This window comes from Indicator indicator, unplaced genomic scaffold, assembly GCF_027791375.1.
Source record: "Indicator indicator isolate 239-I01 unplaced genomic scaffold, UM_Iind_1.1 iindUn_scaffold_52, whole genome shotgun sequence".
Classification (NCBI taxonomy): Eukaryota; Metazoa; Chordata; class Aves; order Piciformes; family Indicatoridae; genus Indicator; species Indicator indicator.
This window is the reverse complement of record NW_026539187.1, coordinates 191288-218552: the sequence shown is the minus strand read 5'-3', so window position 1 is coordinate 218552 and position 27265 is coordinate 191288. Positions and strand designations below refer to the sequence as shown.

General features: G+C 48.4%; 1 protein-coding gene across 1 annotated transcript in view; it reads right to left on the bottom strand.

Annotated features, from left to right (window-relative positions):
* Positions 1 to 27265, bottom strand: part of ATL2 (atlastin GTPase 2) — a 67699-nt gene that overhangs the window by 36791 nt on the left and 3643 nt on the right. The window contains exon 2 of the mRNA XM_054398389.1: positions 5725 to 5984. Coding sequence (XP_054254364.1) covers positions 5725 to 5984 — 260 coding nt within the window. The remainder of the gene's footprint in view (positions 1 to 5724; positions 5985 to 27265) is intronic.

The window sequence follows — 27265 nt, the reverse complement described above, 5'->3', positions numbered from 1 at the left end:
AGCTCAGCCATGCCAAAAATCCTACCTGTGACTGCACCTGGTAGAAGAATGAGAGCACCTTTGGAGAATGGGAGCTTTTGACTTGACATCCAGCCCTTGGTTTAAAGGCAAGGAAAAGGAGCCTGAAGTATCTTAAGTTTTTCACCACACATGTCAATAATCCACAGGGAACCACCTCTCAGCATTGCTTGGTCAGTGCACAACCTGAATGCAGATGTTTTAGCATTTTGTGCAGGAGCCAATATTTAGTTGACAGTAAATCCAATTTAACTGCATTGAAGATGGAGAGCTCAGAATAAATACCATCAAATGCCACCAAGGCCTCTCTTCCTCCACTGAAATTTGGATAGGCTGAGAGGACACCACTTGAATTTCTACACAACTATAGAATCACAGAATTGTCAGGGTTGGAAGGGACCTCCAGGCTCAGCCAGTTCCAACCCCCCTGCCATGGCCAGGGACACCTCACACCACAGCAGGTTGCTCACAGCCACATCCAGCCTGGCTGCAAAAACCTCCAGGGATGAGGCTTCCACCACCTCCCTGGGCAACCTCTGCCAGGCTCTCACCACCCTCATGGGGAACAACTTCTTCCTAAAGTCTAATCTCAATCTCCCCACTTGAGCTTTGCTCCATTCCCCCCAGTCCTATCACTCCCTGACACCCTCAAAAGTCCCTCCCCAGCTTTCTTGGAGTCCCCTTCAGATCCTTGGAAGGCCACCAGAAGGTCTCCTGGGAGCCTTCTCCTCTCCAGCCTGCACAACCCCAACTCTCTCAGGCTGTCTGCAGAGCAGAGCAGCTCCAGCCCTCTGCTCATCCTCATGGCCCTTCTCTGGACACCTTCCAGCCCCTCCAGAGCCTTCCTGGAACAGAGGCTCCAGAACTGGGCACAGAGCTCCAGGTGGGGTCTGAGCAGAGTGGAGCAGAGGGGCAGAATCCCCTCCCTGGCCCTGCTGGCCACACTTCTCTTGCTGCAGCCCAGGCTCTGCTTGGCTCTCTGGGCTGCAGGTGCTCCCTGCTGGCTCCTGCTGAGCTTCTCCTCCCCCAGCACCCCCAAGGCCTTTTCTTCAGGGCTGCTCTCCAGCCAGTCCCTGCCCAGCCTATAGCAGTGCCTGGGATTGCCCTGACCCAGCTGCAGGACCTTGCCCTTGGTGAACTTCATGAGGTTGGCTTGGGCCCAGCTCTACAGCCTGTCAAGGTCCCTCTGGATGGCAACCATCAAGTGCTCAACAGAAGAAGTGTGCACATACCTTCTTTCATCCCCAAATCAGTTTTTCCAGCAGCTCTGGTGATTGTGAACTCTTTCCCTAAGCCACTTAACATCACTGAACTGGCAGACACCCAAGTGGGCCAAGTGTAAGGTCTTCTGCTGCAGTGCTGAGTTGGCTCAGCTCAGCCAAGGGCCTGTGAGCATTACAGCTCCAAGAAGGCCTGGCCAGAAGCAGCACATGGGAAGCAAGACAGCTCTGCTTTTGGAAAGAGATGCTTGGTAGAGGAGATGACCCAGTCTGCCTTAGTAAAGGGCATTAAGGGGCAGGATATTACCCAAGACCAAAGCAGTGTTTCAATCCACTCTGCTTTATGAACTTTGGGTTTATTTCACAATCTGAAAATTAGAGCACTGGCTTATTTTGGGATGAACTGGGACTTCCTCTAAGTGCTCACCATGCAGTTCATAAATTCATAGGTTCATAGTATGGTTTGGGGTCAGAAGGGATCTTAAAGATCATCTGGTTCCAACCCCCATGCCATGGGCAGGAACACCTACTACACCAGGCTGCTCCAGGCTTCATCCAACCTGGCCTGAACACCTCCAGGGAGGAGGCAGCCACAGCCTCCTTGGGTAACCTGTGCCAGTGTCTCCCTATCCTCACTAGAAAGAATTTCTTCCTCATCTCCAGGCTCAATCTGCCTTCCTCAAGCTTCAATCTATTCCCTCTCATCCTGTCACTACAAGCCCTTGTGCAAAGTCCCTCCCCAGCTTTCTTAGTACCCCTTCAGGTACTGGAAGGCTGCTCTGAGGTCTCCCTGGAGCCTTCTCCTCTCCAGGCTGAACAGCCCCAACTCTCCCAGCCTGTCCCCACAGCAGAGCTTCTCCAGCCCTCTGATCATCTTGGTGGCCTCCTCTGGACCCATTCCAACAGCTCCATGTTCCCCAGAACTGGAGGCAGTGCAGCAGGTGGGGTTTGAGCAGAGCAGAGGGGCAGAATCCCCTCACTTCCAATTGCTGTACTTCTTGGAAGCTCAGGGTTTTTGTTGGGGCTGGGTTTTTTTTCTTGTTTTTAAGTATTAGCAGGCGATGAGAGAGGGTTTATACACACACCACACACCAAAGGGCACCTACTGAACAGCTGTATCAATGCAACATTTATTCCTCCCAAGGTTGAAAGAGCTTTAAAGGAGTTGTGAGCACCAGCTTGCTCATCTGTATTCTTCCTACCATATCCTCAGCCTTCCTTACAGAGCTCTTTGCAAATCAGCAAAAGGAAATCAATAGGAGGGAAAGGAATTCAGCTGGGAGTGAGAGAAAGGAAGTCTTCATCTGCCAATTAGCAGCAGCCTCTTTGCAATACTCCCTTATTTCCTGCAACTGCAGAGTTCATCCTGATTTCTCCTCCAGCCAGCTAGCACACAAAGGTAAAATAGATTCACTTGTGGTTAGTTCCAGCTCCAAAGAAGAGTGACCCAAAAGGGAACAGGTTCCATTTCTTCTTTTTTTTTTTTTTTCTTTTTCTTTTAGGAGCTTCACAATGCACCAAATTGTCAGTATTGAGATGAAAAGCAACACACCACCAGCTGTGCCAGGCAGATCTGTACCCTCACAGAAGGCCTCACATCACCTCCTCCACACCAGCCAAGAGTTCAAGGTGTAACAGACAAGACAAGCCCAATCAAAACCCACAAAACTGAAAGAATACCAAGATGATGTTCAGAGCCGAACTCTGAGCAGCAAAGAAGAGACTTGGCCATCCCTCAGATTTGACCCAGATTTAGGATTATGGACTCAGCACACAACAGGTGAGCTAGTGCTACAAATATGATTTCAGGAGACCAAGCCAAAGCAAGATTCCTCCAAGCCACCACTGGGATAAGCCCTGTCCCCACAGACCAACTAGGAGGTCACAACACCCCTCCCTTGTTCAAGTTCTTCTTGTGCCCACTTACATCAAATAATTCCCTTGAGAACTGCAGGAAAATTGGCATTGAAGAAACTTTTGATTTACAGAGACTTCATGAGAGGGGAAACAGAGCAGCTGGCTTCCACATACCCCCCTACGAAGTAAGATAAAAACCTGACCTGTTCTATTTGTGCTCAAGTGCAAGGTAAATGGCTAAAACACTACAGATCAGAGGATGTTAGGGGTTGGAAGGGACCTCCAAAGATCTTCCAGTCTAAGCCCCCTGCCAGAGCAGGACCATAGAATCCAGCACAGGGCACACAGGAACACATCCAGACAGGGCTGGGAAGGCTCCAGAGAAGGAGACTCCACAACCTCTCTGGGCAGCCTGCTCACAGTGAAAAAGTTCCTCCTCCTGTTGAGGTGGAACCTCCTGTGCTGCAGTTTCCATCCATTGCCCTATCCCAGAGCACAACTGAGCAGAGCCTGTCCCTGTCCCCTCCCTCCTGACCCCCAGCCCTCAGCTATTGATAGACATTGATCAGATCCCTCTCAGCCTTCTCCTCTCCACACTAAACACCCCCAGGGCTCTCAGCCTCTCCTCCCCAGGCAGTGCTCCAGGCCCTTCAGCATCCTTGCAGCCCTCCCTTGCACTCTCTCCAGCAGATCCCTGTCCCTCCTGACCTGGGGAGCCCAGAGCTGGATGCAATATTCCAGGGGAGGTCTCAGCAGGGCAGAGGAGAGGGGGAGGAGAACCTCCCTGGCTCTGCTGGCCACACTCCTCTGAATGCAGCCCAGGCTCCCCTTGGCCTTCTTGGCCCCCAGGGCACATTGCTGTGCCATGCAGAACTTGCTGCCCACCAGCACTCCCAGCTCCTTCTCCTTGGGGCTGCTCTCCAGCAGATCCCCTCCCACCCTGTCCTGCTGCAGTTTCTTCTTCCTTCCCAGCTGCAGGACTCTGCACTTCTCCTGTTGAACCTCAGCAGGTTCCTCTCTGCCCAGCTCTCAGCCTGTCCAAGTCTCTGCATGGCCTCACAGCCTTCAGGTGTCTCAGCCAAGCCTCCAGTTTGGTGTCATCAGCAAACCAGCTGAGCAGACTCTGTCTGTCTGTCCCCCTTATCAATGCCATTGTTGAAGATGTTGAACAGGACAGGACCCAACACTGATTCCAGTTATATATTAAATGGATCTCAGGTAATTGAATGTGTAGCAAATGAGCAGAGGATAATTTATGAAGAGAAATTATTTGGGCTGAAGCCAGCCCACTCTTTAGAAGGCTGATTTTTTCCCCCTCCCTGTCACCAGATGTCTTAGAAAAAAAAAAAAGAAAACAAACATGGAAATCATAGAATCACAGAATCAACAAGGTTGGAAAATACCTCAGAGGTCATCAAGTCCAATCTATCACCCAGCACCTCCTGACTAACTAAACCCTGGCTTCAAGTGCCACATCCAATCCTTTCTTGAACACCTCCAGGGACAGTGACTCCACCACCTCCCTGGGCAGCACATCCCATGGCCAATCTCTCTTTCTGGGAAGAACTTTCTCCTCACCTCCAGCCTAACCTTCCCCCTGCACAGCTTGAGACTGTGTCCTCTTGTTCTGGTGCTGGGTGCCTGGGAGCAGAGCCCAACCCCCACCTGGCTCCAACCTCCCTTCAGGCAGTTGTAGAGAGCAATGAGGTCTGCCCTGAGCCTCCTCTTCTCCAGGCTGAACACCCCCAGCTCCCTCAGCCTCTCCTCACAGGGCTGTGCTCCAGACCCCTCCCCAGCCTTGCTGTCCTTCTCTGGACACATTTCAGCATCTCAACATCTCTCTTGAACTAAGGAGCCCAGAACTGGACACAGCACTCAAGGTGTGGCCTGAGCAGTGCTGAGCACAGGGCAGGATGACTTCCCTGCTCCTGCTGGCCACACTGTTCCTGATGCAGGCCAGGATGCCATTGGCCTTCTTGGCCAGCTGGGCACACTGCTGGCTCCCATTAACAGGTAGCCACTTTCCCACCCCAGTGTAACTCAGAAGTCAGAGATTCACAGGCTGGTTGGGTTGGAAGGGACCTTAAAGCTCATCCAGTTCCAACCCCCTGCCTTGGGCAGGGACACCTCCACCAGCCCAGGATGCTCAAGGCCACATCCAGCCTGGCCTTAAACACCTCCAGGGATAGGACCTCAACCACCTCCCTGGACAATCCATTCCAGGCTCTCACCCCTCTCATGGGGAAGAACATCTTCCTCACATCCAGTCTGAATCTCCCCACTTCCAGGTTTGTTCCATTCCCCCATGTCCTGTCACTCCCTGATATCCTAAAAGGTCCCTCCCCAGCTTTCTTGTAGCCCTCTTCAGATACTGGAAGGCCACAAGGAGGTCTCCTGGGAGCCTTCTCTTCTCCAGACTGAACAGTCCCAAGACATCCAGCCTGGCCTTGAACACCTCCCGGGAGAAGGCTGCCACAACCTCCCTGGGCAACGTTCAAGTGTCTCAATATCCTTCTTAAATTGAGGAGCCCAGAACTGGACACAGGACTGAAGGTACTGAGGAGTGTAGCTTTGTGCCTGAATTTCTAAGGTATGGAAGGAAGGAAAGCAGCTTCCCCACATCACTCACCCTGTTGTACATGTATCTGAGCATGAAGTCCAGCAGGAAAGACTTCCCTTTGCGGAACGCTCCTGCCACAGACACCACTACGATGTTCAGGTCTTTGATGTGTTCCTGAAGCAAGATTTTCTCCAGGGCTTCTTCATCCAACTCAAAGTTATGATCATCTTCGTGGGCAAGAACTATCTGGATGGGGCGGGGCTTCTCCAGCTCCACCTCTTCATCCGAGTCAGGCAGGGCATCCTCCTCTTCCTCCTGGTGGTGCTTACCTGCAAAGCCAAGAGGTTTCAAGACAGGTTAGCAAGGCAGAGTCAAGGGCAGCAGGCAGTGCTTTGCAGTGAAGCCTTCAGAGGGGCTTGCATTCACAACAGGAAGTGATCAGGGATATGGAGGTGATGGAAGGTGTCCAGAGAATCAGAGAATCAGTCAGGGATGGAAGGGACCTCAAGGCTCAGCCAGTTCCAACCCCCCTGCCATGGCCAGGGACACCTCACACTACAGCAGGTTGCTCACAGCCACATCCAGCCTGGCTGCAAAAACCTCCAGGGATGAGGCTTCCACCACCTCCCTGGGCAACCTCTGCCAGGCTCTCACCACCCTCATGGGGAACAACTTCTTCCTGACATCCAATCTCAATCTCCCCACTTCTAGTTTTGTCCATCCCACCCAGTTCTATCACTCCCTGACACCCTCAAAAGTCCCTCCCCAGCTTTCTTGGAGCCCCCTTCAGATACTGGAAGACCACAAGAAGGTCTCCTGGGAGCCTTCTCCTCTCCAGACTGCACAGCCCCAACTCCTTCAGTCTGTCCTCACAGGAGAGGTGCTCCAGCCCTCTGCTCATTATTGATGAAGCTCTTATCAGTCTCTTTCTCTAATTTTAAGGAATCCCAAACCAAAACTGATTTTCAGCATCAAAATCCCTTTTAAAGCCTTAAGCATAACATCTGTTAAAAAAAACAAAGGCCTTTTTAATCTGGGAGAAAAATAGTATAAAACAAGCTCTAAACAGGGACTCAAAAAGGCTATTTTTAAGATCACCACCTCCTTGTAAGGTGAAGAAAATTAAAACCAAAACAAACAAGCAAACAAAAAATAATAATAAAAAAAATCAGTATCAGTGTTTTCCTCTGAGTTTTGCTTACCAACAGGTACAAGCAAGATCACTGACCTAGCCTGTAACCCTTGGCTGATATCCATCAGCAGATGACCAAGCTCCTCTTCAGCTGCAGCACATCACAGCCCTTTCCATTCTCATGCCAGCACAGACTTCAAAGGACCTGCTCACAGCTAGCAAGAGGACAAACTCCTGAGCATGTGCAAGAGATCAGAACACCACTGAAACGATTTCTGGCTTCAGCCTATGACATGTTATGAAGTAAGAATTACTATGAGGAAGATGTTACACACAGTTTAAGAATCAATGTCTTTGCAGGATCAATCAGCTGAAAGAACTGTGACTCCGATGACATTTAAGTCACTAATGAAAGGGAAATAAATAAAACACAGGTTGAGAGAGGTGATTCTGCCACTTTATTCTGCAGAGACCTCAAATGGAGCCCCCAATGTAAGAGAGACCTGGAGCTGATGGAGAGGGTCCAGAGGAGGCCAGAGAGATGCTGAGAGGGCTGGAGAAGCTCTGCTGTGGGGACAGGCTGGGAGAGTTGGGGCTGTTGAGCCTGCAGAGGAGAAGGCTGCAGGGAGAGCTCAGAGCTGCATTTCAATGTCTGCAGGGGAGCTGCAGGCAGGCTGGGGAGGGACTGTTGAGAAGGGCTTGGAGTGCTAGGCCCAGGGGCAGGGCTTTGAAAGTGGAGCAGGGCAGCTTGAGGTTGGAGCTGAGGAGGAAGTTGTGCCCAAGGAGAGTGGTGAGACACTGGCACAGGCTGCCCAGGGCTGTGCTTGAGGCCCCAGCCCTGGAGCCATCCAAGCTCAGCCTGGCTGTGTCCCTGTGCAGCCTGCTCTAGCTGGAGGTGTCCCTGCTGAGTGCAGGGGGGTTGGGCAAGATGCCCTTGGAGGCTCCCTTCCAGCCTGATGCAATCTGTGACTCTGAACACACAAGACAACAGCACAAATATCCTACTTTCCTGGCAGCCAGAACTCACAAGTTACTGGGTTAGAGGCCTAAAAGAAAACCAGACAAACTGGGGGTGTTTAGCCTGGAGAAGAGGAGGCTCAGGGGAGACCTTATTGCTGTCTGCAACTCCCTGAAGGGAGGTTGTAGCCAGGTGGGGGTTGGGCTCTGCTCCCAGGCAAGCAGCACCAGAGCAAGAGGACACAGTCTCAAGCTGTGCAGGGAGAAGTTTAGGCTCAAGGTGAGGAGAAAGTTCTTCACAGAGTAATTAAGAGTAATTGGCCACTGGAATATACTGCCCAGGGAGGTGGTGGAGTCACTGTCCCTGGAGGTGTTAAAAAAAACAAAACAAAACAAAACCAAAACCCTGAATGTTGCACTTGGAGCCAGGGTTTAGTTGTCAGGAGGTGTTAGGGATTAGGTAATAGGTTGGACTTGATGATCTCTGAGGTCTTTTCCAACCTGGTTGCTTCTGTGACCTGTCCAAGATATGTTTCCTCTCTTGTTCAGATACCACAACACTGAAGTTTGTCCCACACCTGAAGTTAACTCTGCCACAGGCCTGATTCCACTTCTCCTATCAAGCACCTGGACATGGCTTGGTGCTTACAGAACTGCCTTCAACTCTAGGTTTACATTTCCCCATCTTCTATCCAAACTCCAGCTGCATAAACCCAGCTGAAGCACCTTCCTAGCAATTACTCCTCTGGGAACATCCCCAGGCTCCTAGTCAGGCTTGTTGCCCAAGCATTGCATTAAGGGAAACAAAGCAGCAGCCAGCTCCAGTTACTTGCTGCACTGCACACAGGAATGTTCTGTGGCCCTTCCTGTGGAAGCAGCCCAGCAGTGTGCTCCTGCAGGAAGCACCATGGAATGCAGCAGTTGCATTCAGCCATGGCAGAGACCCTGCCAATCCCCACAGCACCTGCCAAGTCACTGCTGACAGGCTTGGCATCCTAGATAACCACCCTCATCAAGAGGCTCAGGAAGGGTGCTCCAACATGCTCTGTTTTGTGGATGTCATGAAATATCTGAGTGATTATCATGAACCTGAAGGTGTTTAAGGCCAGGCTGGATGAGGCTCTGGCCAGCCTGATCCTGTGTGAGGTGTCCCTGCCCATGGCAGGGGGGTTGGAACTGGATGAGCCTTGTGGTCCCTTCCAACCCTGACTGATTCTATGATTCTAACCTGGAAAAAAAAGAAACAACCACCTGGTAAGGTGGTGACCAGGGAGGTTTTTCCAGTAGCTGGTTCTGACATGTCACCTCACCATAAATCAGAGAGGACATGGTAGAAGCCTCATCCCTGGAGATTTTTGTAGCCAGGCTGGATGTGGCTGTGAGCAACCTGCTGGAGTGTGAGGTGTCCCTGCCCATGGCAGGGGGGTTGGAACTGGCTGAGCCTGGAGGTCCCTTCCAACCCTAACAGTTCTCTGATTTCCAAGTACTGAATCTGTGCTGCCTCCAAAGCCACCAGCACTAAACCATAGAACCACAGAACCGTTGAGGCTGGAAGAGACCTCTGAGATCACGAAGTCCACCACTGCTGCTAAGCCACTGCTAGCAGACCACCTCCCTCAGTACCACATCCATGCATCTTTTAAACTCCTCCACAGATGGAGACTCCACCACCTTCCTGGCCAGCCTGGGACAGTGCATGAGAGCCCTTGCTGGGAAAAAATCATTCCTAATATCAAACCTGCATCTCTCCTGGCACAACTTGAGGGCATTGCCTCATCCTGTCACTTGTTGCATGTGAGAAGAGACCAAGCCCCACCTGGCTTTAATCTTCCTTTCAGGAAGCTGTAGAGAGCAATGAGGTCTCCCCTCAAGCCTCCTCTTCTCCAGACTAAACAGCCCCAGTACCCTCAACCATTTCCTCACAAGACTTGTGTTCAAGAAATTCTTCCCCAGGTTGCTCACAGCCACATTCAGCTGGCTGCAAAAACCTCCAGGGATGAGGCTTCCACCACCTCCCTGGGCAACCTCTGCCAGGCTCTCACCACCCTCATGGGGAACAACTTCTTCCTAACATCCAATCTGAATCTCCCCACTTCTAGTTTTGCTCCATCCCCCCCAGCCCTATCCCTCCCTGACACCCTCAAAAGTCACTCCCCAGCTTTCTTGCAGCCCCCTTCAGATACTGGAAGGCCACAAGAAGGTCTCCTGGGAGCCTTTTCCTCTCCAGACTGAACAATCTCAACTCTGTCTGTCCTCATAGCAGAGCAGCTCCAGCCCTCTGCTCATCCTCCTGGCCCTTCTCTGGACACCTTCCAGCACTTGCAGATCTTTCTTGTAATAGAGGCTCCAGAACTGGATGCAGTGCTCCAGGTGGGGTCTCAGCAGAGTGGAGCAGAGGGGGAGAATCACCTCCCTCACCCTGCTGGCTGTGCTTCTCTTTGCTGCAGCCCAAGATGTGATTGGTTTTCCAGGCTGCAAGTACACACTGGTGGCTCATGTTGAGTTTCTCATCCACCAGCACCCCCAAGTCCCTTCTGCCACTGCAGGACACAGCCACCCAGAGTCTCTTAAAGCCAAGAAGCTTTCCAAACAAAAGAGAGTGGCCTTTTATCATTAGTTATTTCCAAACAAGCAGACTCTCCCTGACACATGCAGATAGTACTATCAAAGGCTTACACACAATAAGCCAGTTAAAAGCTCACAACATCTTGTTAAAAGTATTCTGCACCCCAGAAGTTCACTTGGCTCAGAGGGGACAGGACAGAAGAGTCACCTTAGACCCTATGTTCAATTTCCACCAGCTCTCACCAGCAGAAACTGCAAAGTCAACTGCAGAGCACGGAGTTGGGCTGATTGGTTTGGGTTCAGGTTGGTTTGTTGGCATTTTGATCAGCCAGCCTAACAGGTTTGAAAGCTGCCAAGCTGGACTAGTTGAGAGGCCCACGGCAAGAAGTTTGGATCAGATGATCTCTAAGATCTCTTCCAGCCTAAGCTGTTCTATGATTCCATCATACCCACAGCAAAGACCATCACTGCCATGAATCATGCACTTCAGTGGGTGTATGGGAAGCTGGGAAGGGAACTTGATTCATCCAGAAGAGCTGGTTTGGTAACTTCACACTCAAGTTCCCTTTGAGAGATTTTTTTTTTTTTGAACCAGCTGGCAATTACCAGGTCAGACATTGCACCAGCCAAGTGTGTTACCTGTGGAACAAGTGCTACTGCATGTCCCAGCAAGCAAGAATCAGCTTAAGCTAATGTTCTTCTAAGCAGATGTCACAACTTTGATGGTCCTTTATCACCCTGTGGTGAAGCCTTTCTAGAAGGATTCAGCATCCTGGGCTGAGGAATCACATTCAACTTCAAAAAACTACTTTCAGAGCAGACTCTGAAAACAAATCTCAGGGCTAGAAGTTTGTTGTTGGTGGAAAACTCCCCCCCCCCAACATTAAATTTTGCCAGACCAGCTCAGTTGGGAAAAAATTTTTTGGGAAAATATATTTACAAGCAAAACTACAATCTACACTGGAATGCAATGACTATGGACAGAATATACAATATTTACAGGTCCAGTTTTCTGCAGAAGTATTCTGGTAGGTTCTGTAGGTAGTTCACAAAAAGCAGTGTGCTGATAGCACTGTCACAGTATCACAGCACAGTAGAGGTTGAAAGGGACCTTCAGAGATAGGGTCCAACCCCCCTGCCAGAGCCCTGCCAGGGTAGTCTGCACAGGAATGCATCCAGGTGGAGTTGGAAAGGCTCCAGAGAAGGAGACTCCGCAACCTCTCTGGGCAGCCTGTTCCAGGCCTCCAGCAGCCTCACACCAAAGAAGTTTCTCCTCATGTTGAGCTGAAATCTTCTATGTTCAAGCTTGAACCTTTTGTTCTTTTTCTTACTAGTGTGTACCCCCCAAAAGAACCTGGCCCCCTCCACTTGACCCCCAGCCCTCAGCTATTGAGAGACATTGATCAGATCCCTCTCAGCCTTCTCCTCTCCAGACTGAACAGCCCCAGGGCTCTCAGTCTCTCTTCACAGGGGAGATGCTCAAGTCCCCAAATCATCCTCCTGGCTCTCTGTTGGACTCTCTCCAGCAGGTCTCTGTCTCTCTTGACCTGGGGAGCCCAGAACTGGACACAGCATTCCAGGGGTGGTCACAGCAGGGCAGAGCAGAGGGGAAGAAGAACCTCCCCAGCCCTGCTGGCCACACTGTTCTTGCTGCACCCCAGGATACCTAACCTGCCTATCAAGTCAGGCCAGGAGTTAGTGACATTCACAATATGAATCTCTGCTCCTTCTTCCCCTCTGCCTTGATGCCCTCACCTGCCCCAGTACAGTCACAGTTTGCTACCTGAAAGTTGGTATTCCAGTGGATTCATCCTAAAGCCCAGTCTAAGGACCACAAACTGCTCTAGGTTCTCTCTTGCAATACTCCAACCCCACCAAATTCCAAGCAGATGAGCACTGACTTTAGAAGAGGTGGCATTCACAGAATGACCACCACTGCACTGAAGCGTTTCTAGCCAAATGGGACGGGAATTTGGACTTGCAAAGCTCATGGTGGCCTCTCCAGAGAGGCCTCCATGCCAACATATTCAGTACTGCTGCAAAGGCAACTCCAGCAACAGACATTTCTTACTTTGAGGGATGTGGTTTGGTTATTTTGGGGTTTTTTTGTTTGTTTTGGGGTTTTGGGTTTTTTTTTGTTTGGTTGGTTGGTTTGGGTTTTCAAAGGTTTTCTGTTTGGTTGTTTTTTTTTTTTTTTTACAACGTCTTTTACCACTTTGAGAAGGTTGGAAAGGGCTCTCAAAGGTCATCTTGTCCAACCTCCCTGCACTCAGCAAGGAAACCTTCAACTGTATCAGGCTGTGGAGGGCCACATCCAGTTTGATACTGGACAAGGGCCTCACCCACATCCTTGGGCAACCTGTGCCAGTGTCTCACCACTCTCATTGTGAAGAACTTCCTTCTGGTGCCCAACCTAAATCTCCCTTCCTCCACTTTCAAATCACTGCCCCTCATCCTATCACTACAAGCCCTTGTAAAAAGTCCCTCTGCAGCCCTCCTGTAGGATCCCTTCAGCTATTGGAAGGCAGCTTGAAGGTTCCCCTGGAGTCTTCTCTTCTCCCAGCTTCCTCCAATCCATGCTCATAGCAGAGGTGCTCCAGCCCTTGGATCATCTTTGTAGCCCTCCTCTGAACTTGCTTCAACAGTTCCATGTCCTCAGCTGGACTTGCCCCTGAAGTCTGCATTGAGGCCTATTACTGTAGCTGTTCCCTGACCACTCCTTACTCCATTTTGGCTTCTTCCAACCTGAATCACTCAATTCAAGCATGTGAACCAGTGCACAGTTCTTCCTGTGCAACATCACTTCCCAGGTCAAACAGAGCAGGAGAGAGAAGATACCTTGGAGGTCCAGACACAGCAGCAGACAGGCTTGAATGGAAGAGCCAAGAGCACTGTCCCTACAAGCTCTTCACTCAGCAACTAGAGCAGGAGACCTATTGACACTCAGCAGCTAAGTATCCAGAACAAGCCCCATTTGTTGAAATGCTAAGCCCAGATTTTCAGAACAAGAGCTTCTTGTGTATGCTACAGACAACAGTGCAACTGAACAAACAACTAAATAAGCCATTTCTTAAGAGTGTGAGGTAAAAGGAAAAGCTAATTCCTGCTTCCTCTAAGGACCCAGCCAGCAGCTAATGACCTATTTGCCTGCAGTGTTAAGACCATACAAGTCGGGCTGACCTCACTCCCAAGCTATGAAAATAAGAGAGTCTGCTTTAAATGCAAATCTCTTCTTTTAAGCACATCCACTGAAACCAAGTACCAACGGAATTATCTTTAAGGTTCAACCCAGACACCTTGAGCTTGTTAAACACATCATTAAGAGATTCATAGAATGCTTTATGTTGAAAGAGACCTTGAAGCATGGGCAGGGACACCTCCCACCAGCCCAGATTGCTCAAGGCCTCATCCAACCTGGCCTGGAACACCTCCAGGGAGAAGGCATCCACAACCCCCCTGAGCAACCTGCACCAGTGTCTCTCCACTGTCACCATTAAGAATTTCTCCCTGATCTCCAGTCTCAATCTGCCCTTTTCAAGCTTCAACACATTGCCCCTCACCCTAACACTCCAAGCCCTTGAAAAAGTCCCCACAAGGAGTGAAATAAAAAAGCTCCCCCCAGGACTGGAAGTTTAAATGGAAATCCTATTCACAAATATATACAGAAATACACAAACTCATATTCAGCCTTCGCCCACTTCTCCACCTGGGCTTTCCCGAAAACCTCACTAGGCAAACACCTTCCAAAACCTTCCCCCCAACCATGCGGCTTCAATACCAACCCCACCTCCCTCTTCCACCCCGTACCAGGCAAAAATTAGCTTTGCAAGGCTGCAGAAGGGCACAAACCTCCCCTGTGCCACAACAGATAAGGGTCTGAGCTAGGAACAGAGAGAGAGGAGGGAAAGGGCAGAACAGGCAGAAATGTCCATTCATATAGGGGTGCAGGCTGATGGGGATGAAATAAAAATTAGACTTTCCAGTGTCCACCTCCTGGACTATCTGGTCCTTCTGGAGGACCTAAGAACCTCTATGGTTCTTAAACCCATAACACCAGGTCTCCCTGCAACCCCCTTCAGGCTGCTCTAAGGTCTGCCTGGAGCCTTCTCTTCTCCAGGCTCAACAGCCCCAATTCTTTCAGCCTGTCTTCACAGGAGACATGCCCCAGCCCTCTGACCATCTTCATGGCCACCTGGGATTATGAACAAAGCCCTGAAGAAGTCCCTTTAATTAGATGGTTCTCACCACCCTTCCATTTGCTCTATCACAAAGATTTGATGGTTGGACTTGATCTTAGAAGTCTTTTCCAACCTTTATGATTCTATAACTTCACTTTGTGTCTTCAAGCTGATAGTCCTAATACCTTCTGTCTGCAGGAACCTGCACTTTGCCAGAAGTTCCCCTTTAAAACAAAACTTCCAGTACCTCTCCAGATACTCACAGCATCCCTGAGCTCTCCCCTGGTACTCTACAGACACCACTCATCCATACCAAAGCCCTGCAAGTCTCCCACTCATGGTTCAATACAGATGTTAGACAGTTATGCCCCTACGGCTGACTGGGTGCTGAAGAGTTGCTACACTAACTTTATCAGGCTTGAAATCTCATTCTACCTCCATGGCCTGAGGGACTTCACAGCTTGGATGGAAGGCTTAAAGTAAGTTGTTAGGAGAAAACTGCTGCCACCACGTTTCAAATGTAGTGAATTGCCTCAAGAGCTTCACTTAGGAAGTTTTCCCCTCAATGAAAGGAGACAACTGTTTAAATGGTTCTTGTTTTGGTGTAGTGAACTGAGGAAAAGTGTAGGTATGTGTGAACTGAGTTCCAGACTACAGACCAAAAAGAAATTAGGGTAAACCTGCAAACCTTATTTAGACAAGATAAAAATTTAAAAAAAAATAAAAAAGAATAAAAAAAAGAATAAAAAAAAGAATAAAAAAAAGAATAAAAAAAAGAATAAAAAAAAGAATAAAAAAAAGAATAAAAAAAAGAATAAAAAAAAGAATAAAAAAAAGAATTAAAAAAAGAATTAAAAAAAGAATTAAAAAAAGAATTAAAAAAAGAATTAAAAAAAGAATTAAAAAAAGAATTAAAAAAAGAATTAAAAAAAGAATTAAAAAAAGAATTAAAAAAAGAATTAAAAAAAGAATTAAAAAAAGAATTAAAAAAAGAATTAAAAAAAGAATTAAAAAAAGAATTAAAAAAAGAATTAAAAAAAGAATTAAAAAAAGAATTAAAAAAAGAATTAAAAAAAGAATTAAAAAAAGAATTAAAAAAAGAATTAAAAAAAGAATTAAAAAAAGAATTAAAAAAATAATTAAAAAAAGAATTAAAAAAAGAATTAAAAAAAGAATTAAAAAAGAATCAAAAAAAGAATTAAAAAAAGAATTAAAAAAAGAATTAAAAAAAGAATCAAAAAAAGAATCAAAAAAAGAATCAAAAAAAGAATCAAAAAAAGAATCAAAAAAAGAATCAAAAAAAGAATCAAAAAAGAATCAAAAAAGAATCAAAAAAAGAATCAAAAAAAGAATCAAAAAAAGAATTAAAAAAAGAATCAAAAAGAATTAAAAAGAATTAAAAAGAATTAAAAAAAGAATAAAAAAATAATAAAAAAAATAAAAAATAATAAAAAAAATAATTAAAAAAGAATTAAAAAAAAAGAATTAAAAAAAAAAGAAATCTGCCACATCTAATGGAGGAAAAAAAAAGAATAGCTTTTAAATCCCAAACATGTCCTCCCCCTTTCTCCAGCAGTCCCACTTCATGCAATATAACTTAACACAGCAAGACCCAAAAGAATGCTCCAGGGCTTCCATAGACCTCAATGCATCACTGCTTTCCTACTGCTGACCAGTGAACACTGCCAAGAGGCTCACTTTAAGACCAGCAATAATAAAATGCTTTGAGTATTTCAGTTATAAACAGGACTGAGAAGTTAAATTCTGCAGACTTGTTTGCAATATCCAGGAAGAGAGAGGAAGAAGGAAGAGGAGATGTGTTTAACTCTTTCTGTTCCTTCAGGGATGTTAAGGGGACAGATTTAGAACTGTTACATAAACTGTGACCAGCAGGAAGAAGTACCTGAAGCTGCAGTTCTGCCAGGGAAGAGGGAGAAGAAGATATTCTGATGACCTAGATACCTAGAAAGCATCATAACTAATGAAACTAAAGGGCCTGCCCACTCCTAAGTACTTTTGAGCAGACAGCTTTCTCCATAGCTACACAGGACAGCAGCAAGGTGGCACTTGACATTCCCCAGTTAAGAGGAACAGAAAAGCTGGAGAGAGATTTCATTATCATGAAGAGGTACAGAACAAAAAAAAAAAAAAAGAAAGGCTCAACCCTCAAATTCAGCCATTTTCAACCAATGCATACAAGCAAGAGAATGCTGAGGACAGAGGGTCTGCTCAGCAAGTTTGCTGATGATGCCAAACTGGGAGGCTTGGATGAGATACCTGAAGGCTGAGGCCAATCAGAGACTTGGACAGGCTGAGAGCTGGGCAAAGAAGCTCCTGAGGTTCAACAAGAAGTGCAGAGTCCTGCAGCTGGGAAGGAAGAAGAAACTGCAGCAGGACAGGGTGGGAGGGGATCTGCTGGAGAGCAGCCCCAAGGAGAAGGAGCTGGGAGTGCTGGTGGGCAGCAAGTTCTGCATGGCACAGCAATGTGCCCTGGGGGCCAAGAAGGCCAAGGGGAGCCTGGGCTGCATTCAGAGGAGTGTGGCCAGCAGAGCCAGGGAGGTTCTCCTCCCCCTCTCCTCTGCCCTGCTGAGACCTCCCCTGGAATATTGCATCCAGCTCTGGGCTCCCCAGGTCAGGAGGGACAGGGAGGTTCTCCTCCCCCTCTCCTCTGCCCTGCTGAGACCTCCCCTGGAATATTGCATCCAGCTCTGGGCTCCCCAGGTCAGGAGGGACAGGGATCTGCTGGAGAGAGTGCAAGGGAGGGCTGCAAGGATGCTGAAGGGCCTGGAGCACTGCCTGGGGAGGAGAGGCTGAGAGCCCTGGGGGTGTTTAGTGTGGAGAGGAGAAGGCTGAGAGGGATCTGATCAATGTCTCTCAATAGCTGAGGGCTGGGGGTCAGGAGGGAGGGGACAGGGACAGGCTCTGCTCAGTTGTGCTCTGGGATAGGCCAAGGGGCAAGGGATGGAAACTGCAGCACAGGAGGTTCCACCTCAACAGGAGGAGGAACTTCTTCCCTGGGAGGGTCCCAGAGGCCTGGAGCAGGCTGCCCAGAGAGGTTGTGGAGTCTCCTTCTCTGAAGCCTTTCCAGCCCTGTCTGGATGTGTTCCTGCGTGCCCTGTGCTGGACTCTATGGTCCTGCTCTGGCCAGTGGGCTTGGACTCGACAATCTTCGAAGGTCCCTTCCAACCCCTAACATCCTCTGATCCTGTGAAAGATTAAAATAGAAGCAGCACAAATCTTGACACAACCTAGTAAGGAAAAAAAAAAAAATATATATCTCTCTAAGGATTGCTTCTCCAAAAGCACACCTTGACCTTAGAAAGAATGATGCTTCTCCATGGCTACAAGGCAAAACTTGGAGGCTAGGAATATTGACAAAGCATGCTTCTTCTCATCCTTCTTCCACCCTTCCTAAAAATCACAGCTATTATTAGCACACTCACTACAGGACCCAACAAGATCTCCACCCACAGGCAGGTTTACCAGTACTTTTCCAGCCCCCTCAAAAATGCTGCTTTAAGATATTAAAGCTAAGGCACATGAAAGCACTAAAAAAGCCTCTTCCTCACCTTTTCTCCCCTTTCTTATCATCCTCCAGGTTCTGGTGGATGGGAACAGGAATACACCAGCTCTGACAATGCCCTAAGTCCAGCAGAGATTCTGGAAACAAGAGAAAACTCCTTGTGAACACTGCAGGCTGACTGGTTCCTTGCGGGGTAGACATTTAAATTAGGAAGACTTCTACTTCTGTTTAAGATTATTGCTCACCCAAGAAGACTGAGTCAGTATTTTCTAATTGGTTTAGGCCATAACTACATTTTCTGTCCCTTGTATGTATTCCTCATGTCAGCAGCTGATAATCTGAACAACAATCAGCTAAACTGAACCAAGGTTTGGAGTGAAAAGGATGGGGGGGGGGGGGGCGGGGGGAAAGGAAGCTGAGAGATGCCAGCTGCAATTCCTTCATGTTTGATCTTTAGATTAGCAGCCAGAATAGGTTTAGTCATCTACCTGCAACTGTACCATGGCCACAGAAGAGGCCAACAGCAAGCAGAACCAGTGTTGTTGCAGAGGGAACCATGCCAAAGGGCCAGGTTTTCAGTCAAGAACAACAACAAAGGCAAGGAAACAAAGCAAGCCAAACAGGCTGTTTATTTTCTTTCTTTTTGATCAAACCATGCTTCTAGGACCTGAAGGGGAGCTGCAGAGGGACTGCTTCCAAAGGCCTGTAATGATAGGACAAGGGACAATGGCTTTAGAGTAGATTTAGATCGGACGTTAGGAACAAGCTCTGCACCAGGAGGCTGCTGGAACACTGCAACAGGTTGCCCAAGAAGGTAGTTGAGGCCACATCCCTGGAGGTGTTCAAGGTCAGCCTCAACAAGGCTCTGAGCAACCTGATCTAGTGGAAGATGTCCCTGGTGACTGCGGAAGGGTTGGAATGGATGAGCTTTGGAGGTGCCTTCCAACCCAAACCATTCTAGGATTCTAACAACCTGAAGCTTCTAAGCGAAAGTGACCTTTGAATCCAACCTCCAGTTTACACTCAAGCTTCCTACCTCCTTTTTTAAATCCCTGCAGCTAAGAGAGCATTCCACTCAGCTTTGCCAGCAGCAAACTTCATAAGCCTGTCTTAATAAAAAAGTTCCACATTCCATTTCAAAGAATAAAAGAACAGCAGAGGGAGAAAATGGCTTTACCTTAAGAAACTGCCCTCTCTAGATCACACAGCTAGCAGAAGTGATACAGCAACTACCTCCAGACACCTTCATGAAGTAATTAAATTCCTCCTCCCTCTACTTTCTCAACTGTTCTTTAAGCTGGTACCAACCACCCTAACACACCCAAGAGATGAAAGGGAAGCTTGACCAGGAAGAACACCACCTGTGCCAAGGCAATTAATGCCCAGGCTCAGCAACATGAAACAAAACAGGTAAAAGCAGCCCCACAGGAGTCACATGGAGGGAGAACTGAAACAAATCCAAGCAAAAAAAAAAAAACCCTCCAAGAAAAACTAATCCCACATGACTACAAATCACATCTTGCATGTGATCGCTTTATCTTTAATGAAGGTACAGATTTTTTTTTTTTTTTGGACAAACAAGAGCTAAGCACAGAGAAAAGGCATTCCGGGCTGTATCACTTCATCATGCAATTACCCCATACTAATTGATACAGCAACTAACCATGGCCATGCACTTTAGTCCCACATCTAAGCTCTACAATTCACCAGTCTCTGCCAGGCATCACTGCTGTTCTGCACAGAGTGCCCTGCTACAGCTCAAAGTACATTAATCTTCTGCCAACAGGACAGCACCAGCGACTGCTGCCTTTCCCAGGCTGTTCCAGCTGAGTCCTAACCACCCGCTCCTGGGAGAGCTCTACCACTCTTTCCCCTTTCCAGCACCACAAAGTACCACACTACCTCACCTGCTAATTTTGCCACATATTCATAGGTTTATAGAATGGGTTGGGCTGGAAGGGATCTTAAAGATCATCCAGTTCCAACCCCCTGCCATGGGCAGGGACACCTCCCCCTAGCCCAGCTTGCTCAAGGCCTCATCCAGGCTGGCCTTGAACACCTCCAGGGAGGAGGCAGCCACAGCCTCCCTGGGCAACCTGTGCCAGTGTCTCCTCACCCTCACTGACAACAATTTCTCCCTAATCTCCAGTCTCAATTTGCCCTCCTCAAACTTCAATCCACTCATCTTATCACTACAAGCCCTTGTCAAAAGTACCTTCCCAGCTTTCTTGTGGCCCCCTTCAGGTACTGGAAGGTCTCCCTGCAGCCTTCTATTCTCCAGATTCAACAGCACCAACTCTCTCAGCCTCTCCCCTCCAGCCCTCTGATCATCTCTGTGGCCTCCTCTAGACCCTCTCCAGCAGCTCCAGGTCCCTCTTGTGCTGGGAGTACCAAGACTGGAAGCAGTGCTGCAGGTGGGGTCTCAGCAGAGCAGAGGTCAGAATCCCCTCCCTGTGCTGCTGCTCTCCCTGCTCTGGATGCAGCTCAGCACTCAGCTGCCTCCTGGGCTGCCACTGACCATTGCTGACTCCTGGGGTCTTTGTCACCAGCTGACACTCCCAAGGCCTTCTCCTCCAGGCTGCTCTCCAGCCATTCCTCACCCAGCCTAGATCAGTGCTTGGGATTGCCCTGACTCAGGTGCAGGACCTTCCCCTTGTTGAACTTCAGGAGGTTGGGTGGGTTCAGGCTCTGCTTGGCTCTCTGGGCTGCAAGTGCTCACTGCTGGCTCCTGCTGAGCTTCTCCCCCAGCACCCCTAAGGCCTTTTCTTCAGGGCTGCTCTAAAGCCAGTCCCTGCCCAGCCTATATCAGTGCCTGGGATTGCCCTGACCCAGGTGCAGGACCTTGCATTTGGTCTTATTGATCTTCATGAGGTTGCCATGGGCCCAGCCCTGCAGCCTGCCCAGGTCCCTCTGGATGGATCCCTTCCCTGCAGCCTGTCAGCAGCACCACACAGCTTGGTATCACCCCCAGACTTGCTAAGGACACCTCAATGCCACTGTCCACATTGCTGACATAGATGTTGTGGTCCCAATACTCAGCCCTGAGGAACACCACTTGTCACTAGTCTCCATTTGGACAACTCTTGAATGCAGCCATCCAGCCAGTGGTCCACCACTTAAGTCCATGCTTTTCCCATTTGGTGACCAGGATGTCATGCAGGACAGCAGTAAACACTTTACACAAGTCCAGGTAAAGGACATATTTAACACTGCTTGAAGGCAAGTCAGCTGAACAAACCAAACCAGCAGAACAAGCAATCCTACATGAACAAGGCTCCATTAAGTGGGCTCAAGAAGAGCCCAGTGAGCACCAGAGCTGAAGACAAGCAAAAGGCAGAGCTCCATCTCTGTGTTGACACCCCTGGCCTAGCACCCAGTACCAACTTACCTTGAACAAACACAAGGTGATGTGCTGTGCGCTCTTACAGGCTCTGAAACAGCTGGACCAGCACGGCTGAGGGGGAGGCTATCACAGGCTGCTTGTCTGGGCACTGGTGCCAAAAGAAACGTTCAGCTCTGCAGCTCCAGCCTAGTTAGGCTGGAAAAAACTTCTGCACACTCCCAGAATTCACAAGTACAGCTAAGAAGCCTGTCCATGTGAAGACTGACTTAGTGATATGTGAGAACGCCGCAAAGATGGACAGGCAACTGGGCTGTAACTGGATCGGGCTGTGTGGTGCCAAAGGTTTGTCCAGATCTGAAATAGCTCAGATTTAGGCTGGGCTGGCCAGCACATTTGTTAACCTTCACTCAATAGCAAGGTTTCCTTCCTCTGCAAACACAGGCTCACCTCAGTTTCAGTTTTGTCCATCACAGGCTAGGAGGTATAGACCTCATGCTTGGCATAATCCTTCCTGCACTAGAGGATCACTCCCTTGAATGTTCCTACTGCATATACTGCACCTGCTAAGAACTCTCTCTACTAAAGATTAGAAGAATTTTGATTTCAAAAATCACCAACTAAGCTGTCACAAGGGTGCTGTAAAACATTTGCACTTTAGTTGCTCAGTTCCATACAATGAGCACCTTCACATCAGGCCACAGGGCTCAAGACTTCCATATTTACCTAAGCCTCTCTAACACCACTCACAAAGACTTGTTACCACAGAAATCTCAGCCACTGCTAAGCAAAAGAAGAGGCAAATCTCTTTTCAGTGGTGTCCTGTGATAAGACAAGAGGCAATGGACACAAACGGGAACACAAGGTTCCTCCTCAACATGAGGGTGATGGAGCACTGGAACAGGCTGCCCAGAGAGGCTGTCAAGTCTCCTTCTCTGGAGACTTAGGACCTGTCTGCCCTAGGTGACCCTGCTCTGGCAGGGGGGTTGGACTCAATGATCTCTGGATGTCCCTTCCAACCCCTACCACTCTCTGATTCACAACAGCCAACACAGCATTTTCTGGCACAGCAAAGGTCGTGTGTGGACTAACAGCCGCTGGCCAGCCAAGCACAGCATTGAGGACAAGAAGAGAGCAATCCTAAAGGCAAGCTACAGCATCCTTCTGAAAGGAAAAAACACAGAAGGGAAGCTGGTGATCACTACTCTCTGTGGTCAAGTTCTCAGGCCAGTCTAACTGCTTTTCTACAGGACAGCACACCACATTTGTGGATTACAAATGGTTTCATTTCCATCTTTCACTTGGGTTGAGAAGGTAAGAGAAAAATCCAATTGTCTGAAGACTGTCTACTTAACACCCCCTCCAACCAAGATCATATCATTCTGTGGAGCCATGAAATCTTTCCTTACAGTGTATAGAGGGCTAATACTAGGTTTAGAAGGTGGCCCCAAACAGATATATAGCAGCAAGCTGCTCTTTTAAAGCTCACAAAAACTTATTCTAGTCACTCCTAAAGCACTAGAGAAATAAAGCCAACTCCAGTTTAGGCTACAGAGCAGCTCACAAAAACTTAATCTAGTCACTTCTTAAGCACTAAAGAAGTCAACTACAGTTTAGACTCCAGAAGCACTCTATTTGATATTTGATTTTTGATGAAACAGCAATGTCTGCAAGTACCTAAGCTGAGACTCTAGGAATAATATTCAGTCTATCCCGAGCCAACTTCCAACCTCTTCAAAAGCAGCAGATTGCATTTGAAGGTTCTTCTCAGACAAGGAAGACTCCTAGCAGCAGCTGCAGCTCAAGCATTTATTTGTTATCTGCTATTTCAGTGTTCCCAGTAGATAACCTGCAGTTACTTATTAGTAACTTACCTGTAGCTACTTATTATTATTCCTACCATACTATTAGTTCTAGAAAAGACCCCAGTCCTGTGCCTCAACCCCCAAAAGCATTACTCACTACACCCTGCCAAACAATTTCTGTCCTAACAATCTGCCACACCAGCAGCACTCAAAGATTTCCTTTTAAGTATTTTTGTACTGAGTCCCCTCCCTCACCAAGCTTAAAAAACTTTGTGGCTTGGAAGAGAAGCGATAACACCCTGGAGGGCAGCTCTGAGGTCACGTTTAGAATCAGGCTGCTGGTCAGAACAATTCCTTAGTGTCAGTTCAGAATTCCAAGTTTGCAGGCAGTGGTATCATAGGATTAGGCTGACAGGGACAGTTTTAACTGCACTTAGTCTTCCACTCAAGCAGTACTACTCAGAGAAGGTAAGAGGTGAGAACAACTTTTCCAAGTACATGCAACATGTAAGTAGTCTCAACACATCAGTGCAAGTGGCTGACACCTGCTCCAACAGGTTTCTACAATCTTCAGTCCCCAGTACCACAGTACACTACAGGTTGGAAGGGAGCTCCAGAGATCATCCAGGCCAATCCCCTTGCCAAAGCAGGGTCACCCAGGGTAGTCTGCACAGGAATGCATCCAGGTGGGGTTGGAAAGGCTCCAGAGAAGGAGACTCTAAAACCTCTCTGGGCAGCCTGCTCACACCAAAGAAGTTTCTCCTCATGGTGAGCTGAAATCTTCTATGTTCAAGCTCATATCTTTCATTCTTTCTCTTACAAGTGTGCACCACCCAAAAGAGCCTGGCCCCCTCCACTTGACCCCCAGCCCTCAGCTATTGAGAGACATTGATCAGATCCCTCTCAGCCTTCTCTCCACACTAAACAGCCCCAGGGCTCTCAGTTTCTCTTCACAGGGGAGATGCTCAAGTCCCCTAACCATCCTCATTGCTCTCCCTTGGACTTTCTCCAGCAGGTCTCTGTCTCTCTTGACCTGGGGAGCCCAGAACTGGACACAGCATTCCAGGGGTGGTCTCAGCAGGGCAGAGCAGAGGGGCAGCAGAACCTCCCCAGCCCTGCTGGACACCTTTCTTGCTGCCCCCCCAGGATCCCATTCGCTCTCTTGGCCACAAGGGCACATTGCTGTCCCATGCAGAACTTGCTGCCCACCAGCACTCCAAGGTCTTTCTCCATGGAGCTGCTCTCCAGCAGGGCAGCCTCTAACCTGTCCTGGTGCCTGGTGTTATTTCTCCCCAGATGCAGGACCCTGCACTTGTCCTTATTGAACCTCATGAGGTTTGCCTGCAGCCAGCTCTCAGCCTGTCCAGCTCTCACCCCCCACCCCCCAGTTTGGTATCATCGTTGATAAAGGTATTGAACAAAACTGGACCCAGTCCTGACTCCTGGGGAACACCACTGGCCACAGGCCTCCAAGTTGACTCTGTGCCAACTCCAAGTAAGAACAAAAGCCTTGCTGTCCTTGAATACAACACACTGATCAACAGCCACTTCAAACATTTTGCCAAGACCAATAAAAGATTGTAAATTCAACAGGACTATCTCTAAGGTGATGGTAGAAAAACCAAAAGTGGTAGCATTTGATACCAACTACAAGACTGGGAGTTGATTCTGATCTCACTTGAGCATAAAAACTGCATGAGACTAAATTAAATTCTCCTCTCAAATATCCATTTACTGGAGGTTACATTCTCCACTCCTTGTCCGTAATCTGGACAACATTTTATTAGCTCAAGTCTTAAACATCACTGACTTCCAGGTTTTGGCTCCTATTTCAGCCCTTTAAGAGAAACCTGCCAAGAGCTGAAGCAGCACATAAGCCCCACCCTACCATGAAGAATCTCTGGTATGTAGGGCTGAAAATCTGCTCATTGTCCACACTGAAAATAAACCTGGAAATACATTTGAACAGGGGAATAAAAAAAAACCATTAGGTGAGCCATCTCCTCCCTCATACCACACACAAGGCAGGAACCTCAGTAACGAGCTGCCAAGAGGCACTCTGTGCCTCCTTACAGTTGTGACAGTTCCCTGGTCCTCCAGGAGCCAGAAGAGCAGAGTGATCCTTCCAAAAGAAGCTGGTCTTTCATAAATCATTCCTGCAGAGGCCCAAAAAGACTTCTCTTCCACACAATGTTAGATTCCTGTTAGCTCTGCTCACCAGTTCATCAAGCTGGCATCCATGAGGAATTTCAATCCCCAGCTTACCTTTGTCCACCCAGCCAACTTTGGTCAACCCACCTTGGACGCCACACAGCTCAGTACCATCTCTGCTCTCAAACATTTTGCTTTAAATTTTTCCAGCCTTCAAGAGGAGTCAGCTGCTGTTACAAACCCAGCACAGTAACTTTTTTTGTTTCAGTTTAATGAATGGGAAAAGAGACTCCCTTTGCTTCACAGATCATACTGAACACAAAGATCACGCTAGATACAAGCCGGTCTTGTTCCATCGAGGAGCAGCGTCCCCACAGAGCAGCTGGAATTCTCAGAGAGAGCCTTCAGGTAGCTTTAGGATATGTAAGTGTGTGAGCAAGCTGCTGTGGAGGTAATTAAGTGAATTTACCAGCTAGAGCACCAGAGTGGGGCATGCACACTCCCTCCCAAATGCAAAGCTCCTTGGTTTGCTGCAGATGGAGAATTCCAGTTCAACACCAACAGGCAGCTGCTTGCCCAGCATTACTTTATACCCTTGATCATCTCCCAGGAACTTGTTTGTACAGCTACAGGATACAAGAGGTGTCACCATCAAATCTCAAGAGACAAATTCAGCTATGCAAGGATTAACAGTGGGGAAGAAAGACAGATCTTAGAGTTCCTCAGATTTCATTCCAGGTTTAAGTGTGCAGAGGATTGACTCCCAAATTTAAAGGCCACCTGAGTTCCTCCAACTTTTACATATAGTGAGCAGCAAAGAGCAGGCCCAGCAAGGACAAAACAAGCCTTGCTACTACACAAAACATACTAATTTATTTCAGGAATACACAGAAGTTAAAGGCCAGACTAATTACCAGTGCTCTCAGAATGTTAACCCCCATTACACATTCATTTGCCGCTAGAAATCATTGCAGTTCTTGTCCTAATACACATCCCTCAGCTCTTAAACACCAGAATTCAGCCTGAGCAACGCTGTCAGGTACATTTCAAACTGTTTGTTATGGTGTTTCAGATAAAAAGCCCAAATCCACAAACCTCTTCATGTAAATCAACTCCCTACACAGCACTAACACCTCAAAATCAGCTACAGCATGAGATAATTCTCACGTCAAGGAACAACCCTCCCAAAGCAAGAAAAGTTACTTGCATCTGTCCTCCAGGATATCTCAAGAAGTTCAGGTTGCTGAAAATGTCTGAGGAGATCCAGTCATTCTCCAGGAAGGTGTTCAGAACCCGTGGACAGGGCTACTTTGGAAAACTTCCACTCCTTCACAGCCAACCTGCCTTTGCAGGAGCTTACAAAATGATTTGGGGCTTTGTTCATAGGTTGCATCGGGTTGGAAGAGAGCCTCCAAGGGCATCTTGCCCAACCCCCCTGCACTCAGCAGGGACACCTCCAGCTAGAGCAGGCTGCACAGGGACACAGCCAGGCTGAGCTTGGATGGCTCCAGGGCTGGGGCCTCAAGCACAGCCCTGGACAGCCTGTGCCAGTGTCTCACCACTCTCCTTGGGCACAACTTCCTCCTCAGCTCCAACCTCAAGCTGCCCTGCTCCACTTTCAAAGCCCTGCCCCTGGGCCTAGCACTCCAAGCCCTTCTCAACAGTCCCTCCCCAGCCTGCCTGCAGCTCCCCTGCAGACATTGAAATGCAGCTCTGAGCTCTCCCTGCAGCCTTCTCCTCTGCAGGCTCAACAGCCCCAACTCTCCCAGCCTGTCCCCACAGCAGAGCTTCTCCAGCCCTCTCAGCATCTCTCTGGCCTCCTCTGGACCCTCTCCAGCAGCTCCAGGTCTCTCTTGTGTTGGGGGCCCCAGAGCTGGACACAGCCCTGCAGGGGAGGTCTCCCCAGAGCAGAGCAGAGGGGCAGGATCCTCTCTCTCCAGCTCTGGTCATGCTGCTTTG